The following is a 21,939-nucleotide window of genomic DNA, read 5'->3' on the forward strand; positions in this document are numbered from 1 at the left end:
TGCAGATACACTCCTAGGGATGTCCCTGTAACTACAGACACACTCCTAGGGATGCCCCTGTAAATACTGACACACTCCCAGAGACCATTCCGTCATAAAACTGACACACTCCCAGGAAGCCCCCTGTAAATACCAACACTATGCAGGAAGCCCTGAAAAGCAGTGTCATTTGACTGAAACCACGTTACCATTTCAGAAAGCATGTTTTAAAGTTATCAGCACCAACATGTTGACACATCACCAAATGTGCAAAGATTATGGAATACCAAATTCTCAGCATGCTACTTGCAATGTTGTAGCCCAAAGAGGAGCATACCAATCTTTCTGGAGCTCTAGGATCCCACAATGGAATGTTCACCAGATGTTGTCCTCCCGTATTTCGGAGAGAGATAACATTAAGGCTCCTTCACCCTTGGTCTACACAGTGGGTTCAATAACACTCTTGTCAAGGAAAGCTTTGGAAGTTAACTTAAATCTCAGGGGAGAGGCTCCCCCTCCAGAGATTCAAAGCTGAATCCAGGCCAATCTTCTCAGTGGGGAGTGGGGCAGTGGGGGGCGGGTGCCACACCGTCGCAAAGGGTCAGCGCCGGGGGAGCGCCGCACTGGCAGAGGGTCAGCGCCGGGGGAGCGCCGCACCAGCAGAGGGTCAGCGCTGGGGGAGCGCCACACCGGCAGAGGGTCAGTGCTGAGGGAGCTCTGCATTGTTGGAGAGAACAGTATTGAGTGAGCACTGCATTGTACCTTCATGGCCTCCTCACTCCCTCCCTATCTCTCAACCTCCCCCAGCCTCTAAACCCTCAAGAGATCTTTGCGTTCTTCCAATTCTGACCTCCTGTGCATCCCTATTTCCATTGCTCCACCTTTGGCAGCCATGCCTCGAGCTGCCTGGGACCTTAGCTCTGGAATTCCCTCCCTCGATCTCTACACCTCTCGCTTTCCTCCTTTTGGAGGCTCCTTCGAACTTCTATATTTGACTGAACTTCAGGTCAGACGCCCTAATATCTCCTCACACAGCTCAGGGTCAAAGTATCTGATTGTGCTGTGAAGCACTATGTGATATTTTGTGCAATATAAATACAAATTGCTTACACTCAGCAAGACTCGCATGGAACAGAGGAGTACGACACATGTGTGTTGAACTGCACACCTTGAAGACAGGTAAATCAGATAGAGGAAGAAAATTAAATTAAAGCGTGAAAAAGATTTTAAATGTGCCCCTGCCTTCAGGAAGGAGTTGGACCGGTTCTTGTCCTGGTCCAAGATCCTATCAGACAGAAGCAAATATCTTCATAGATAACACTTAGTCATCTAAGTGACTTCCTGGATAGGCTCTCAATCCCTGGAGTAGTGTTTGGGAATGGGGGAAGCGGTGAGGGTGGAGTTGGGGGAGAAAGAAAGTTTCTCACCTATTTTTTCCCTTTATTGGCTCTGAATTTTCTCACGTCTCCCAGGAGTATACATGGCAACTACGTATGTCTGACTGTAAAAAGGACACTGTTTCTCCCCGCCCACCCTTTCAGAATGACTTAAAGTGATAAATCACAGTGGTTTAAAGGGGGAAATTAGACAGAAACACAGCATCGCATGGTTAATAATAGCCCATTAAATCCAACACCTAGAAAGAAGGAAGCAACAGTCTGGGAGTACAGTTCTCTCTAACCAATGTCCTCAGATTGAGAGTCTATCATTTTATCCTCTTGGGCCAAGACTGACAGATTGCAAGGACACCCGGCTGTTTTAGTCTTCACATGTGCCTCATCTTTGGAAACTTATCACAGATAAAAGCCAGCAATCCTTCAAGTTCCTGATTCTCTCGGGTGGGTCAGTGAGGCCTTAGTTCAGGCCTCAAGGCTACTGATTGTATGATTTTAACTCAGTCAAACCACAAACACCCTCTCAACTGTAAAGCCCACCCAAGCATTCACACGGAGTTGTCTGTGCCAGGAGAGCATTTTAATTCCCCTTCTGTGCTTCACCTAAAACATTCTCTCTCTACCCTTGGTAGTCTCTTGTATTTTGTTTGGATTCAAGTTGGTGGCGAGAGATCAGGGCCATTAACATTTTCAGGCCTGGCCACTTGAAGCCACCGATTCTCAATGTAGGGAACCCGTATCTTGTTTTATGATGATAATTGGCTTGGATCTGCGACAGGATTCTTTCAAAAGCCAACCTTACTTTATAATGTTCCACAAACACACACACAAAACTCTCAAATTCCTCCCCAGAGTGTTCTCGGAGTTCTAATGACTCTGGTTTGTTATATCCTCGAATCTCGTTAGCTTTCCAGCTCTTGCTACATTACAACTTCTCTGCCTTGTTAATCCACTGTTTTTTAAACGTGCAACTTTCTATCTCTATCCCAACCCGCTGACTGTATCTTTACTACCCACCCTCCCCACAGCTGCTATCTCCTCTGCCCTGACTCCCCTCTACTTCTATTCCTAACTGATCACCCCAGCAGTTTCTCCTCTCCACTGCGCTTGCCCACATGGTGCAATAACTTTACACTCACATGCTCCTGTCAGTTTTGGCCTCCAATCTTGAAATTATATTTTACGTTTTGCTCACATCCAATTGCAGTCCTTATTCCTGTCTCTGATACCCTAGTTATTCATTACCCCAATTTCAGACCAACTTTTCACTTAATTACCCTAATCTGAGACCCTCTTTCCACTGGATTCCAAACCCGAATTTCCTCCTGACCCCGATCGCAAACCCCAAATTCCCCCTGGCCCCGATCGCAGACACCAATTTCCTCCTGACCCCGATCGCAGACCCCACTTTCCCCCTGACCCCGATCCCAAACCCCAATTTCCCCCCGACCCCGATCCCAGACCCCAATTTCCCCCTGACCCCGATCCCAGACACCAATTTCCTCCTGATCCCGATCCCAGACCCCAATTTCCCCCTGACCCCGACCCCAATTTCCCCCTGACCCCGATCCCAGACACCAATTTCCCCCTGACCCCGATCCCAGACCCCAATTTCCTCCTGATCCCGATCCCAGACCCCAATTTCCCCCTGACCCCAATTTCCCCCTAACTCTGATCCCAGACCCCAACTGCCCCCTGACCCCGATCCCAGACCCCAATTTGCCCCCTGACCCCCATCCCAAACCCCAGCCTTCACTCCGAATCTCCATGCACCTTTTGCTCCTTCAGCCCCATCCCTACCACTCCCCGACCCACTGCCTCGTGTTATAAAGTTTGGTTTCTTGCTCCCGTCCACTTTCCTCCCACCCCCCCACGAATACCCCATTGCATGTGCAACACCCCCACCCCCTCCCTCCCATCCCCTCCCCCACAAAAGACAGACACACAGATAGTCAGTTGCCCAGCAGGGTTCACACTCACCTCCGACCCTGTACATGTTGGCTGCCATCCCGACACTTCCACCTTGCCCCCTTCTTCACTCCCTTCCTGATTCCCCCTGACCGGCTAAATCTCTCCGCTTTCGGATACTGAACTTCAGAGGAGGTGGTGGTGGGGGGAGAGGGAGAGAGAGAGAGAGGGTAGAGTGTTTTTTTCACTCCCTCTCTCTCTCTCTCTCAGCAGCAGGATCGATGCAATGGGTGCAAATGCGATGGGTGCAAGTAATTTTTCTCTTTAAAAAAAAATTAAAAAATAAAGCCCCTTACTCGCCTCCCCCTCCCCCCCGGCTTTTTAAGCAAGGGGGGGAGAAATGAGGTTGGGGAGCGCGAGCGGTGGGGGGGGGGGGGGGGGGGGTGAGGCGGTTGGAACGTTGACCCGGGAATGAGTGAGCGCGCGGGGCGGCCGTTAGCCCGTTGGAACGTTGACCCGGGAGCGCGAGGCGAGGCGGTTGGGGGCGGTGAGTGAGGTAGGTAGGTGAGTGAGGGGATTGAGGAGGAGCGGATGGATGGGTTGACCCGGCGGCGGGGGAAGGAGGCGGGTTGGAGGGGCTGCGCACAGGCTCTCTGGATGAGGTGAGTGAGTGTGAGGGAAGGAAGGAAGGAGGGAGGGAGTGAGTGAGTGAGGAGCGGATGGATCGTTGACCCGGAGCAGCCTCTGGCAGCGCGAGCCAGGCCGGGCGGTTGGGATTGGAACGTTGACCCGGGAGCGGAGCGAGCGCCCGTCTCTCTACCCGGCTCCCCCCCACTCCGCCCGCCCCCTCCCCCCTTCAACCACCACCCCCGGCTTCAGTCACCGGCCGAGCGGCCTCTCCCCGGGTCGCTTCCACCCGGTCCCGGTCCCCCTGCCGCCCTCCTCCTCCTCCTCAGACTCCCCCTCTCACACGGGGGTGAAGTTTTCCCCCATTCTTCCTCCCTATCTCCGGATCGGAAGTCGGTTGAAGTCGGGAGTTTCGGTGTTAGCTGGCGGCCTGCCCCCCCCGCCTCCCTCAGTGAGTATGTGTCTGTCTGTCTGTCTCTCTCTCTCTCCCCCGGCCCTGTTACACTCTCTCTCTCCCTCTCTCTCCTTCCTCTTCCTCGCGATCCCCCCGTGACGTCAGCCGCCGCCGGGCCAGTTCCGGGAAATCGGCACTGAAAGGGTTAAAGCCGTCACCCCGGCAACGACAGGCCTGACCCTTCACCCCCCCAGCCAGCCCAGGGGCAAGGAGCACGTGGGGCAGCGAGAGCGCTCGAGTGACCCTTAAACCACTGACTGACTGAATGACACTCACCTTGACGCTGTCACACACACTCGCTCTGACTGACACACACATTCTGACTGACACACACTCACTGACTGACACACTGAAACACACTCACTCTGACTGACACACTCAATCTGACTGACACACTCATTCTGACGGACCCACACTCACTGTCTGACACACTGAAACACACTCAATCTGACTGACCCACTCATTCTGACTGACCCACACTCACTGTCTGACACACTGAAACACGCTCAATCTGACTGACCCACTCATTCTGACTGACCCACACTCACTGTCTGACACACTGAAACACACTCAATCTGACTGACACACTCATTCTGACTGACCCACACACTCTGTCTGACACACTGAAACACACTCATTTTGACTGACCCACACTCACTGTCTGACACACTGAAACACACTCAATCTGACTGACACACTCATTCTGACTGACCCACACTCTCTGGCTGACACACTGAAACACACTCATTCTGACTGACACACTCATTCTGACTGACCCGCACTCACTGACTGACACACTGAAACACACTCATTCCGACAGACACACTCAATCTGACTGACACACTCATTCTGACTGACCCACACTCACTGTCTGACACACTGAAACACACTCATTCTGACTGACCCACACTCACTGTCTGACACACTGAAACACACTCATTCTGACTGACACACTCATTCTGACTGACCCACGCTCACTGACTGACCCACACTCACTGTCTGAAACACTGAAACACACTCAATCTGACTGACGCACTCATTCTGACTGACCCACACTCAATCTGACTGACACACTGAAACACACTCACTCTGACTGACCCACACTCACTCTGACTGACACACTGAAACCCGTTCATTCTGACTGACCCGCACTCACTCTGACTGACACACTGAAACACACTCATTCTGACTGACCCACACTCACTCTGACTGACACACTGAAACACACTCATTCTGACTGACCCACACTCACTCTGACTGACACACTGAAACACACTCATTCTGACTGACCCACAAACACACTCATTCTGACTGACCCACGCTCACTGAGTGACACACTGAAACACACTCATTCTGACTGACCCAAACTCACTCTGACTGACACACTCACTGACTGATCCACACTCACTCTGACTGACACACTGAAACACACTCATTCTGACTGACACACTCATTCTGACTGACACACGGAACCACACTCATTCTGATTGACACACTCATTCTGACTGACACACAAACACACTCACTCTGACTGACCCACACTCACTCTGACTGACACACTGAAACACCCTCATTCTGACTGACCCGCACTCACTCTGACACACTGAAACACGCTCATTCTGACTGACCCGCACTCACTCTGACTGACACACTGAAATACACTCATTCTGACTGACCCACACTCACTCTGACTGACACACTGAAACACACTCATTCTGTCTGACCCACACTCAATGTGACTGATACACTGAAACACACTCATTCTGACTGACCCGCACACTCTGACTAACATACTCATTCTGACTGACCCACAATCACTCTGACTGACACTGAAACACACTCACTCTGACTGACACACTGAAACACACTCATTCTGACTGACCCACACTCACTGACTGACACACTGAAACACACTCATTCTGACTGATCCATAATCACTCTGACTGACATTGAAATGCGCTGATTCTGATTGACCCGCACTCACTCTGACTGACTCACTGAAACGCTCATTCTGACTGACCCACACTCACTCTGACTGACACACTGAAACGCACTCATTCTGACTGACCCGCACTCACTCTGACTGACACACTGAAACGCGCTCATTCTGACTGACCCGCACTCACTCTGACTGACACACTGAAACGCGCTCATTCTGACTGACCTGCACTCACTCTGACTGACACACTGAAACGCGCTCATTCTGACTGAAACGCGCTCATTCTGACTGAAACGCGCTCATTCTGACTGAAACGCGCTCATTCTGACTGAAACGCGCTCATTCTGACTGAAACGCGCTCATTCTGACTGAAACGCGCTCATTCTGACTGACCCGCACTCACTCTGACAGACTGAAACACACTCATTCTGACTGACACACTGAAACGCGCTCATTCTGACTGACCCGCACTCACTCTGACTGACACACTGAAACGCGCTCATTCTGACTGAAACGCGCTCATTGTGACTGACCCGCACTCACTCTGACTGACACACTGAAACGCGCTCTTTCTGACTGACCCGCACTCAATCTGACTGACACACTGAAACACGCTCATTCTGACTGACCCGCACTCACTCTGACCGACACACTGACCCACACTCATTCTGACTGACACACTGAAACACGCTCACTCTGACTGACACACTGAAACATGCTTACTCTGACTGACCCATACTCACTCTGACCGACACACTGAAACACGCTCACTCTGACTGACACACTGAAACATGCTCACTCTGACCAACACACTGAAACACGCTCACTCTGACTGATCCTCACTCACTCTGACTGACACGCTGAAATACGCTCATTCTGACTGACCTGCACTCACTCTGACTAACACACTGACACACACACTGACCCACACTCATTCTGACTGACACACTGAAACACGCTCACTCTGACTGACACACTGAAACGCGCTCACTCTGACTGACCCACACTCACTCTGACCGACACACTGAAACACGTTCTCTCTGACTGACACACTGAAACACGCTCACTCTGACCGACACACTGACACACGCTCACTCTGACTGACACACTGAAACATGCTCACTCTGACCGACACACTGACACACGCTCATTCTGACTGACCCACACTCATTCTGACTGACCCACACTCACTCTGACTAACACACTGACACACACACTGACCCACACTCACTCTGACTGACACATTGACCCACACTTTCTGACTGACGCACACTCTCTCTGACTGACAAACACTCACTCTAACACACTGATTCTGACTGACCCACACTCTCTCTGACACAATGACACACACACACACTGACTGACCCACACTCACTGACTGACACACACTCACCAACTAACACACAAACACACTCATTCTGACTGAACCACACTCACTCTGACTAACACACTGACACACACTCATTCTGACTGACACACTGACCCACACTCACTCTGACTGACACTCTGACCCACACTCACTCTGACCCACACACACTCAATCTGACTGACACACTGACCCACACACAATCTGCCTGACACACACTGACTCACACACACTGATCCACACTCTGAGTGACACTCACTATCACACACACTCTGACTGACACTCACACTCCGGCTGACATACACTCACACTATCACACTCACACTTACACACACTCACTCTGACTGACATTCACTGACACACACTCCGATTGACACTCACACTGACTCTGACACTATCATACTCACACTCTGACACTCTCACTCTGACTGATACACACACACTCGCTATCACACTTACACTGACACTATCACACACTGACACTCACACACACACTGACTGGCACTCACACTGACACACACACGCTCCACACACACTGACTGGCTCTCACCGACACAGATGCACTGACACTCTCGGTCTGACTGACACTCTCGGCCTGACTGACATTCGGTCGGACTGACACTTGGTATCACACGCTCATTGACGCTTTCACACTGGCACTCACCATCATATTCACCCTGACTCTCACACATTGACACTATCACTGACTGACACTATCACACACTGACACTCACTATCACACACACACTGACACTCACACACTGTCTATAAAACTCACTGACACACACACACACATTTACATGGACAGTCTCATTCTGATTGATACTGGCACTCACACTGACACACTCACCATCACACTCGCACATACTATCACTGACTGACACACTATCACATTCACTGACACATACTCACTCACATGGACAGTCTCATTCTGACTGATATTGACACTCTCACTGATGGGCACTCACACTCTGACACTCGCACTCACTCTAACCCTATCACTGATTGACACTCACTATCACACTCACACGGACTCTCTCACTCTGACTGACGTTCGCACTCACACTGACAATTGCACACTGGCTCTCACACTCACTCACACGGACACTCACTCTGAATGACACTGGCGCTCACACAGACTCTCACACTGACTGACACTCACTATGACACTGACAGTCTCATTCTGACACTCACTATCACACTCTCACACTGACTGACACATCATCACACTCACTCTGATACTCACTATCACACTCAACCTGACACTCACTATCACACTGACTGGCACACTAACACTCTCACTCTGACAATCTCTATCATGCACTGACACTCACCATCACACTCACCCTGACACTGACTGACACACAATCACACTGATACTCTCACACTCACATTCTCACTCTGACTGACACTTACCATCACACTGACACACTGTCTGACACTCACTAACATACCAACACTGCCTGACACTCACACTGACTGACACACTATCAGACTCTCACTCTGACTGGCATTCACCATCACATACTGACACTCACACTAACTGACACTCACTATCATATTCACACTGACATTCCCACACTGACTGACACACTAACACACACACTGCCTGGCACTCACACTGACTGACACTCATTATCATACTCACTCTGTCAGACACTCACACTCTCACACTGCCTGACACAGTAACACCCACACTGCCTGACGCAGTAACACTCTCACACTACCTGACACTATCACACTCTCTCTGTGTGACTGACACTCACTATCACACTGACACTCTCACACTGACTGCTATTCGCACTTGCACTCTCACTCTGACTGACACTCATCACCACTCACACTGACTCTCTGACTGACACTCACCACCACTCACACTGACTCTGACACTCACACTCACCCTGACACTCACCACTATCACATTGACACTCATCACTATCACACTGACAGATGCAGTAACACTCTCACACTGACTGAAGCTCACTGTCTCACTTTGACATCCTCACTCTGACAGACACATTCTATCTGACTGACTCACTATCACACTGACTTTCTTACTCTGACAGACACTCTCTCTGACTGACACTATTACACTCACTCTGACTGACACTCACCATCACACTGACGCAGTAACACACTCACACTGACTGACACTATCATACACACACTCTCTGACACTCACTATCACACTCACACTCTCTGACTGACACTATTTCACTCACACTGACACAGTAACACTTACTCTAACTGACACTCACTATCACACTGATACACTCACACACTGCTATTCACACTATAACTCTCACTCTGACTGCTATTCACACTATAACTCACTCTGACTGATACTTATGATCACACTTGCACTCTCACTCTGACTGATACTTATGATCACACGCACTCTCTGACTGACACTCACTACCACTCACACTGACTCTCTGACTGACACTCACACTCACCCTGACACTCATCACTATCATACTGACACTCACTCTCACACTGACTGACGCAGTAACACTCTCATACTGACTGACGCTCGCTATCACACTCACTCTGATATCCTCACTGACAGACACACTCTCTGACTGACACTCACTATCACGCTCACAATGACACTCTCACACTGACTGGCACTGGCACTCACCGACACTCTTACACTGACTGATATACTCACAATGACTGACACTCTCACTCTGACATTCACTATTACACACTGACACTCACCATCACATTCACACTGACACTCACAATGACTGGCATTTACTATCACACATGCACTGACACATTCACTATCACACTCACACACTCTCACTGACTGGCACTCACCATCACATTCTGCCTGACACTTTCCATCACATTCACACTAACACACTCACTCTGACTGACACTCACTCACCCTGACACTCACCATCACACTGACACACTAACACTCTCACCATGACTGACACTCACCATCACACTCACACTGACACTGTCTCACTGACTGGCACTTACCATCACACTCTGCCCGACACTCTCCATCACACGCACAATGGCACTCTCACACTGGCACTCATCATCACACTGACTGCTATTCACACTATAACTTTCACTCTGACATACTCATGATCACACTTGCACTCTCACTCTGACTGACACTCACCATCACTCACACTGACACTCACCACTGTCACACTGACACTCATCATCACACTCACACTCCCACACTGACACCCACACTCATCCTGACCCTGACTGACACTCACTATCACACTCATCCTGACCCTGACTGACACTCACCATCACACTCATCCTGACCCTGGCTGACATTCACCACTGTAACACTGACACTCAGTCTCTCACTTTTGTTCTTGCGCACCGGTACTCTCACTCTCTCTCGCGCACCGGTACTCTCACTCTCTCTCGCGCACCGGTACTCTCACTCTCTCTCGCGCACCGGTACTCTCACTCTCTCTCGCGCACCGGTACTCTCACTCTCTCTCGCGCACCGGTACTCTCACTCTCTCTCGCGCACCGGTACTCTCACTCTCTCTCGCGCACCGGTACTCTCACTCTCTCTCGCGCACCGGTACTCTCACTCTCTCTTGCGCACCGGTACTCTCACTCTCTCTCGCGCACTGGCACTCTCACTCTCTCACGCACCGGCACTCTCACGCACTGGCACTCTCACTCTCACCTTCACACTCACCATCACCCACACACAGACATTCACTATCACCCTGACACTCACCATCACACTCACCCTGACTGACACATCATTACACTCACCTTGGCACTCACCATTACACTCACACTGACACTGAAATACTAACACTCTCACTTTGACACTCACTATCACATTCACACCTTCACTCTGACATTCTCCACCACCCTCTCACTGACTCTGACTGACACTCACACTGACTGACACTCATCACTCTGACACTGACGCACATCATCATTCTCACACTGACACTCTGACTGATACTTGCACTCACTCTGACACTGACCATCATATTCACATTGATACTCTGACACTATCACTATCACACTCACACTCCCACACTGACCTCACACTGACACCCACACTCACCCTGACTGACATTCACCACTATCACACTGACTGACACTCACTATCACACTGACTGACACTCTCACACTGGTTGATATTATCACAGTCTCACACTGACTGACACTCACTATCACACATACTGACACTCTCACACTGGCTGATACTCACTATCACACACACACTGACACTCACACTGGCTGACACTATCACACATACTGACACTCTCACACTGGCTGATACTCACTATCACACTCACACTGACACTCACTATCGCACACTAACATTCTACACTGACACTCAGTATCACACTGACACTCTGTTATGACCGATGCAGTTGGTAAAGCAGAGTTATTTAAAATTCCCTGAGGGAAACTTTAAACCACTGTCATAACCTATAATTTTAAGTGTCATGTTTGAGATGCGACTCTAAATTCAGGAATCAGACCACCAGTTCTCGAGGCTTTAATTAAACTAATTGAAACAGTTTATTAATTTACACAGGTTAAAATATATACACATGGCTTCAAATTACTACTATAATAACTTTTAACAAATTCCCAAACTAATCTCCATTAAGGCAACAGCAACCCATAGGCTTAACCAAACACCAGGCAAAGCATTTTCACCTTACAGATTCAACATGAGGTTCTTTTCATTGTGGAGCCAGTTGGAGGCTTACAGCTGCCTTTTGATCTCACATTGCCTCTGCTCTGCACACCCGAAAACTACTGAAGTTATACCTACCACCACTGATTGAATTCAAATTCTCATTGTCTCACCAGCCTCTTTGAACTTTACCTTAAACAATGAAAACCCATTCATTGTACCAATTTTATTAGTAATATAAACATATTGCTTGGTACCTGCTAGAAAGGCATCAAGTTTTCACCCCACTCCTTGAATGCTCTATTCAAAAAATGCAAATGCACGCTATCTCTCTTCCATATCAAAACTAGTACATATCAAAGCACCCAGACTAGCTGGCTTTAATCCAATTAAGACACACCCACAAAGTAAACCTCCATTTTAAAAGAAAAACATTTTCCAAAGTATTGTATACATTAATAGCTTCATGACACACTCACTCTGACTGACACATGATCACACTCACACTCGCTATCACACTCACGCTATACACTCAGACTGACACTCACTATCACCCTAACACTCTCGCTCTGACCCTCACCATCACACACTTGCACTGACACACACGCACTGACTGATACTATCACACTTACACTCACACTGACACCCTCACTCTGATACATTGACTGACACTGAAGTGGGGGAGGCGACAAGGGACAAAGGTAACCCTTTAAACAATGACTCATTTATGGGAGTTCAGAGGAGACTTGGGGTTGAAAACGGTGCGAGGGCAGAGCGAGAGTTTGGAGGAGACACAGGGCTAGACAGAGCGAGTGTTTGTAGGAGACATGGGGCTAGACAGAGTGAGAGTTTGGAGGAGACACGGGGCTAGACAGAGTGAGAGTTTGGAGGAGACATGGGGCTAGACAGAGTGAGAGTTTGGAGGAGACACGGGGCTAGACAGAGTGAGAGTTTGGAGGAGACATGGGGCTAGACAGAGTGAGAGTTTGGAGGAGACACGGGGAGTCAGCAAAAATACACCGAGCCCTGTTCTTTGCAGACAGAAAGAACATGTATACACATTGCGCCTGTTTCAGCTAAACAAAATAAGTGACAGCCATTCACTGACTCATTCCTCAGCACAATGCCTTGACCAATCAGGGGCAAGCTGCCCAGCTTAAATTTCAAACAATGTTTGGCAGCTAACTAAGTCACCATCACTATTGCGTTCTCCATGGCAATGCTTGTACCAATCAGAGTCCACTTGCCAATCAGTGCTCTCTGTTCATACAGTATAAATTGTTGTTTTCCCCTTATATTGATATTCTTGTGAAGTGTCCTGATGAGTGCAAGGCGAAAAGCTTTGACATTTCTTTTTTTCAGCAATACTCAAGGTATATTCCCTCAAAAGGGAAAGGTTGGGCAAACAAACCCAGAGCCCCCTGGATGACAATAAGATAGACATTAAGGTAAAGACAAAAATTGTGCTTATGACAGGTGTCAGGTAGAAACTACAATTGAGAACCAGGATGAATATAGAAGGTTCAGAGGCGAGTTGAAGAAGCAAATAAGAGAATCAAAGCAGGAGTTTGAAAAGAGACTGGCAGCTAACATAAAAGGGAATCCCAAAGTCTTCTATAGACATATGAATAGTAAAAAGGTGGTAATACGAGGAGTAGGGATGATGGGGACCAGAAGGGGAATTTCCACATGGAGGCAGAGGGTGTAGCTGAGGTAAAAAATGAATACTTTGCATCTGTCTTTATTAAGGAAGAAAATGCCATACAGATCCTGGGAAAGGAGGAGGTAATTCAGACATTAGGGTTTAAAATTGAAAAGGAGGTGGTATTGGATAGGTTATCTGTACTTTAAATTGATAAGACACCAGGACCGGATGAAATGCACCCAAGGATACGGAGGGAAGTGAGAGTGGAAATTGTGGAGGCATTGGCCAATCAGAGTAAAGCTTCCTGTTTTAAATTTCAAACAATGCTTGGCAGTTAACTGTCAGTCACCATCACACCATCAACTAGTGCATTCTCCACAGCAACGCCTCTACCAATTAGAGTCCATTAGCTAACCAATCAGCACTTTCTCTCATACAGTATACATATATTGTTTCCCCTGACATTGGTATTTTCTTGTGAATTATCCTGATGAGTGCAAAACAAAAAACTTCGACAAAAATCTCTTTTCTTTAGCAATACCCAAGTTCTGTACTATCAAACGACTAAATCTTTATTCCTGTACTCAAATCCCCTTGCGATGATGGCCAACATATCATTTGCCTTCCTAATTGCTTGCTGTACCTGCGTGCTAGCTTTCAGAGACTCATGAACAAGGACACCCAGCTCCCTTTGGACATGAACACTTCTCAATATCTCACCATTTAAGAACTATTCTGCCTTTGTTTTTTCTACCAAAGTGGATAACTTCATACTTATTCACATTATATTTCATCTGCTGTGTTTTTGCCCATTCACTTAGCCTGTCCAAGTCCGCTTGAAGCCTCTTCACAACTTACATTCTCACCCAGTTTGGTGTCATCAGCAAATTTGGAAATATTACATTTGGTCCCCACATCCAAATCATTTTTGTAGATTGTGAACAGCTGTAGCCCAGCACTGATCCTTGCGGTACCCCACTAGTTACAGCCTGCCATCCTGAGAACGACCTGTTTATTCCTTCTCTCTGTTTTCTGTCTTTAACCAATTCTCAATTCATGCCAGTGTATTGCCCCCAGTCCCATGTGCTCTACTTTTATTTACTAACCTCCTGTGTGGGACCTTATCAAAAGCTTTCTGAAAATCCAAATACACCACATCCACTGGTTCTCCTTTATCTATGCTACAGGTAACATCCTCAAAAAACTCCAACCGGTTTGTCAAACATGATTTCCCTTTCGTAAATCTATGCTGACTCTGCCCAATTATCTCATAATTTTTCAAGTGTCCAGTTATCACATCCTTTATAAGAGATTCTAACATTTCCTTACTACTGGCATCAAACTAACAGGTCTGTAGTTCTCCATTCTCTCTATTCTTTTCTTAAATAGTGGGGTTACATTTGCTACTTTCCAGTCTGCAGGAACCTTTCCAGAATTTATAGAATTTTGAAAGATAACTGCCAATGCCTCCAGTATCTCTATAGGCCATTTCCTTCAACAATCTGGGATGTAGCTCATCTGGTTTAGGGGATATATCGACTTTCAATCTAATTAATTTTTCAAGTATTACCTCTTTACTAATACTAATTTCTTTCAGTTACTCATTTCACAAGGCCCTTTGTTGCCTTAGTATTTCTGGGAGATTTTCTGTATTTTCCTCCATGGAGACAGACGCAAAGTAACTGTTTAGTTTCTCTGCCATTTCCCTGTTCTCCATTGTAAATTCTCCTGTTGCTGCCTCTTTTCCTTTTCACATACCTAAAGAAGCTTTTAAAGCCCGCCTTTGAGTTTCTCGCTAGCTTGCAATCATATTCTCTTTTCCCTTTCTTTATCAGGTTCTTGGTCCTCCTCTGCTGGATTCTAAATTATTCCCAATCCGCAGGTTTAGCACTTTTTCTGGCAACTTTATAAGCCACTTCTTTTGATCTAATGCAATTTTTAACTTCTTTTGTTAGCCATTGTTGATTCACCTTTCCTGTTGCGTTTTTTTACAGGGATGTGTATTTGTTGTAACCATGTAGTACTTCTTTAAATACTAGCTATTGCTTGGCTACCATCAAATCTTTTAGTCTATTTTCCCAATCCACCATAGCCAACTTGCCCCTCATACCTTCATAGTTTCCTTTGTTCAGATTTAAGACTCTAGTTTCGGAATGAACTAAATCACCTTCAAAGTTAATGTAAAATTCTATCATACTATGGTCACTATTTCCTAAAGACTCCTTTAAAGCAAGATTATTAATTAGCCCTTTCTCATTACATTACCACCATTGTTGGTTCTTCCAGATACTGCTGCAGAAACCCATCTCATACACACTCCAGGAATTCATCGTCCGCAGCATTAGTGTTAATTACCCAGCCTAGATGTAAATTGAAGTTGTCCATTTATAGGCAATTTGTGCATAGCAAGCTACCACAAAGAGCAATGTGATGACAACCAGATAATCTCTTTGTGGTGCTAGTCAAGAGATAAATATTGGCCGCAGACACCTTCCAATAATGGCTGAGAGATCATTTATCATTTTCGCTTCAGAGGACAGATGGAGGCCTCAATTTTAACATCTCATCTGATAAACACTCCCTCTAACATCTGACAGTCTAGTGCTCCCTCAGCGCTGACCCTCCGACGGTGTGGCGCTCCCTCAGCACTGACCCTCCGACGGTGCGGCGCTCCCTCAGTACTGATCCTCCGACGATGCGGCGCTCCCTCAGTACTGACCCCTCCCACAGTGCGGCACTCCCTCAGCACTGACCCTCCAACGGTGCGGCGCTCCCTCAGCACTGACCCTCCGACGGTCCAGCGCTCCCTCAGCACTGACCCTCTGACATGGCGGCGCTCCCTCAGCACTGACCCTCCGACAGTGCGGCGCTCCCTCAGTACTGACCCCTCCCACATTGCGGCGCTCCCTCAGCACTGACCCTCCGACAGTGCGGCGCTCCCTCAGTACTGACCCCTCCCACATTGCGGCGCTCCCTCAGCACTGACCCTCCGACGGTGCGGCGCTCCCTCAGCACTGACCCTCCGACGGTGCGGCGCTCCCTCAGTACTGACCCCTCCCACAGTGCGGCACTCCCTCAGCACTGACCCTCCGACGGTGCGGCGCTCCCTCAGCACTGACCCTCCGACGGTGCGGCGCTCCCTCAGTACTGACCCTCTGACATGGCGGCGCTCCCTCAGCACTGACCCTCCGACAGTGCGGCGCTCCCTCAGCACTGACCCACCGATGGTGCTGCGCTCCCTCAGCACTGACCCTCCGATGGTGCGGCACTCCCTCAGCACTGACCCACCGATGGTGCTGCGCTCCCTCAGCACTGACCCTCCGATGGTGCGGCACTCCCTCAGCACTGACCCTGACAGTGTGGCGCTCACTCAGTAGTGACCCTCCGACAGTGCGGCACTCCCTCAGCACTGACCCTGACAGTGTGGCACTCCCTCAGCACTGACCCTGACAGTGTGGCGCTCACTCAGTACTGAGGCTGGGACTTTTGTCCTGGCTTGTGAGGCTCAAGTCCCTGGAGTGCGTCTTGAACCCACAGTTTTCTCAGACAAGTGTGTGTGTGCCAAAACTGACACCTTATGCGACATTGCACTTTATTGCAATCCAGGAGATGGTCCCTGTCATGCTATGCTTGTGCAATTAGGGAGCAGCAATCACATATTTAAGATTTCCAGAGCTTTGCCCCATTTTACATCATGAGCAGAGACCTCTTTTGAAAGAGTAGTTACAGTCTTTGATTCTATCAATTGACAGTTGGAACCTGCTATAAGGTGACAATTCCTATCGGCAACAGGTCTGAAGGATTTAAAAAATGATTGGTTTTATACTTAAGTGTTGTGAGTTGTGGTGTTAACTGCCCGCGATATTGTTCTCGGAGAATGGCACAGCCCTAAGCCCAGGTGTGCAGCATATGTGCGCAGTGATTAAGCAAAGCACAAATTTAGGCAGTTTCCTGCCTGTTGATTAGAACAAGTGTTAGTTTTAAACGAATGTCACCAAGGTGAAAGAAAGGGCCTGTCCCAGAAGAAAACAAAATAGTAATTCCTGCCCCCCCCCCCCCCCCCCCGAAGCCTCTGCATTCGAGTGGGGTAGAAGAAAAAATAAATAATTCTGAACAATTGATGCCAAACTCATCAGTGGTTTTAGAGAGGGAGTCAGACAGATCAGAAAGGTACCCAGGTTTGACCTTCACTGAGGCACGTTGATCTTGACTGGGCTGATAATTAGCACATTGCATCTGGCCTCAAACCCTGGGCGGGGGAAGGAGAGAGATAACCATGGTTCCTGCTCTTCATCACTGCCCATCGACTGTTCCTGGAATTGCAGCTATCAAGGTGTCAGCTTAGGGTTGGCTGCAGGTTCCTCTGTGGATGAATCACCTGCCTACATGAATAATGGTCACTTAGGCAAGGTGCCAGAAGAATCGTGTCACAGGGAATCAGCTGTTGGAGGAGGAGAGAAAATTCTAGAAATTCTGAGGACTCGAAACGTCAACTTTGCTCTTCTCTGCCGATGCTGCCAGACCTGCTGAGTTTTTCCAGGTATTTCTGTTTTTGTTTTGGATTTCCAGCATCCGCAGTTTTTTTGTTTTTATCTAGAAATTCTGATCCTGTCTGTGTTCTGTGCCCATTCTTGCCTATCTCCCAGTGTCAGAATGTCATTTGCTTGAGTTTTAAAATGCAACAGTAGCCCATGTCCTAGCTGGCTTGCTGTAGACATGTGACCTATACCATGAGGGAAGCTCTGTAAGCTGCCATCTTACAGACAGTTTAATAAACACATACTATGAGAAAGCACTGCTGTCTTTGAACTCAAAGCACCACTGACATGCTGAGGAACAGGATTCCTGAAACAACCAGGCGAAGACTGTATAGCAAAGGAAACTACCTCAGAGAGCACACTTATCCTTCTCAACATAAAGAAAAAATAGCTTTCTCTTTAGAAAACTTAACAGGATGATAGGTCACTTTAAATGCAAAATCTCAGTATCTTTTAATACCATCCAAGACGCCCACATACCATTCGTGGCAAGACTTTTTTTCCTTCCCCAGTGAGTCCTGAAATCACTGATTAGAAAGCTGCTCTTGCCTGACTGTCATGGCTTATGGAATAGAGTATGAACACAATAAACAGGATCCTCAAGAGACTGTGTTTCACTCCACCCCTCAACACTGCTCACAAATCAAATTAAAAGTGTCTCAAAATTTATGAAATGAAGATGCTTTAAAAAAAAACCTTTTATCATTGAGAAATCAATTTAATTTGCTGTTGTGTTGCCAAGCTTTGAAAGTGTCAGTAAACACCCCCTCTGGATTACAGAGACCACCCACTGTCTGGTTTTGGATCAAAAGGTGTTTTTTAAGATGCATTCTTTCTTAGATTGTGGGCATGACTGGCAAGGCCTGCATTTTTTTAACCTATCCCCTAGTTCCCCTGAGAAGATCGTGGCGGTGAGCTGCCACCTTCAATAGTTTGACCCAACCTTGGAGTGGCCTGCTAGCGTAAGACACTCCAGAGGGCAGTTGAGAGTTGGTGTGGGACCCGAGTCACATGTAGGCCAGGTAAAGATGGCCTGTTTCCAAAGGACATCTAAAGAAAGAGTTGCACTTATATAGCACCGTTCAAGACCTCAGGATGTCTTGAAGCATTTACAAGCAATTAAGTATCTTTAACGTATTGTTGCGACGCAGCTGGTTTTTACCGAAATTCGAAATATTCATGATCACCTTTACTGAACCCGGCTTTTTATTTCCAAATTTTGTAAAACCAAATTCAATTCTCAGACTGACCATGGTGGGATTTGAACTCATTTATACACACACACTGTGCTGTATTTGCTGTATAAAACGGCTACGTGCATCTCTTCATGCCAGTATTGCTTTTGTTTTTTTTTTGGCTTAGTGCTGTTCGATGGCAGGCTCGAATGGACTATCAGAAAGGTCTCTCCCACTAACTCGTAGTGAGAGAATCAGAGGGAAAATGAGAACTCTTTCCTACTTGGTGAGTTGTTGTGATCTGGGATGTGCTGCCTGAAAGGGTGGTGGAAGCAGATTCAATAGGAACTTTCAAACAGGGATTGGATAAACACTTGAAAAAAATGACATTTGCAGGGCTACGGGGAAGGAGCAGGGTTGGGGCTGGTGAAGAGTGGGACTAATTGGATAGATTTTTTCGTAGACCTTGCACAGGCACGATGAACTGAATGGCCTCTTCCTGTGCCGAAGGATTCTGTGATTCTAGTTCCCAACCTAGGAACCAGCATCCATATGGACAGCAAATGGGTCCCTCTAACTCCTGAATTTAATTAAGGAGGAAATAGATTTCTGGATTCTAAAGGCAGCAAAGGATATGGGGAGAGCATGGGAGTACAGCATTGAGATAGAGGATCAGCCATGATCATATTCAGTGGCGGAGCAGGCTTGAGGGGCCGAATGGCCTGCTCCTGCTCCTATTTTTTATGTTTCCTGACATGCAGCCATTCAGGAACTTAAACACCTATCAGCTACCCAATTTCTTCCCTCCTGTCCTTGGGGTGCTGGAGTGCTGGGGTTGGTTGCCTAATCCAAAAGTCAGTTCTTCACTGCATAAGACTGTTCCACTATGGCAGGCATCACAACTGAGCCCAGTCCTATGATCAGATGAGAACCTAGGTTGATCTTTAAACCCCCCCCAGCTCCAACCCAGAGACACTGAGGCCAATTGTTGGCATAGTTGAGATTAGCTAACAGCATAGATCAGGCCTCAAATGTATATTTGGTTTATTCTGGATATTAAATTAAGACAAGAGCTTTGGATCAGAGCTTTCAGACAAGAAAATCTTTGAGAAAATTGCTATTGACTTTCCAAGAAGGAAAAAGGCAAACTAAAAACTCCTGTACAGAAAAGTGATGGGTGACCTGTTAAAAATTTTCCAAGTGTTTGGTAGGGTCAATGTACAGAAGGTTTTTCCACTTGTGGGGGAGACCAGAACTAAGGGCTATTAATATAAGATGGTCACTAAAAAATCGATTTGGGAATTCAGGAGAAACTTCTTTACCCAGAGAGTGGAGAGAATGTGGAACTCACTATCATGGAGTGGTTGAGATGAATATTATAGATACATTTGAGGTGGAACAAGTTCCTTGTGACAAACCCCATCTGTTAAATGGCTGGTTTTCAGCTCCCATGGCAACAGTGGTCCTTGCTAAACAGGTTCAGGACAGGCCAGGCCCCAGTGCAGCCTTATGCATTTGTGGAGAGATACACATAAACAATGATGCACGTTATCCAGAAGTGTCCCCTCTACAGATTAAGTGGCAGACTAATCACAAACTCAACAAATTAGGAGGCTATCACTTGGCTTCAGGGATTTGCATTTGCTAAATAAAAAATAGATTTGAGAAGCTGGATAAACACAAGGGAGAAAGGAAGGATATTCTGATAGGGTGAGGATGAGATGAAATAGGGGTGGGAGAAGGTTCGTATGGATCATGAACACCAGGAGTGGATGGGCTGAATGGCCTACTGGTGCTGTACAAACTATGTAATATTTGTAAAAATCAGCTTGTGGACAACATCGTGTTCTATCATTGAACCACAGCTCACTCAATTACTGAAAACAATTGGCAGCAGAGGTCACAGAGCAACAGAGTGTGCCAAAATCATGGTCTAAGTGTCCTAACATGCTCTGGTATGTTGCACACCAACAAATGGAGTTGTGGACTGAGAGATGGAAAAATTTGGTTATCAACAACCAGTTACATTATTTTTCAGGGTCGATAGAGAGAAACAAACTATAACTCTGGTTGTGGGAGGAAAGAGTCCAGAACAAGGGGCAGAACCTTAAAATTAGAGCCAGGCAGTTCAGGGATGATAAAAGCAAAAGACTGCAGACGCTGGAGATCTGAAATAAAGACAGAAAATGCTGGAAAAACTCAGCAGGTCTGACAGCATCTGTGGAGAGAGAAAGAGAGTTTCGAGTCCTTATGACTTCTT

At 47.5% G+C, this 21,939-nt stretch overlaps 1 protein-coding gene across 5 annotated transcripts in view; it reads right to left on the minus strand.

Annotated features, from left to right (window-relative positions):
- Positions 1-3,455, minus strand: part of mta2 (metastasis associated 1 family, member 2) — a 65,122-nt gene extending 61,667 nt beyond the window's left edge. For 3 of the 5 annotated variants that reach the window (XM_078534909.1, XM_078534907.1, XM_078534908.1), the window contains exon 1: positions 3,354-3,429. In XM_078534909.1, the coding sequence (XP_078391035.1) occupies positions 3,354-3,381 (28 nt within the window). In that variant the 5' untranslated portion in view covers positions 3,382-3,429. Of the gene's footprint in view, positions 1-3,353 lie in introns of all 5 variants that reach the window. The other 2 variants (XM_078534910.1, XM_078534906.1) reach the window with 1 other exon arrangement.
- Between the last annotated feature and the right edge of the window lie 18,484 nt (positions 3,456-21,939).

Source organism: Cetorhinus maximus, unplaced genomic scaffold, assembly GCF_964194155.1.
Source record: "Cetorhinus maximus unplaced genomic scaffold, sCetMax3.hap1.1 HAP1_SCAFFOLD_140, whole genome shotgun sequence".
In the NCBI taxonomy this organism is placed as follows: domain Eukaryota; kingdom Metazoa; phylum Chordata; class Chondrichthyes; order Lamniformes; family Cetorhinidae; genus Cetorhinus; species Cetorhinus maximus.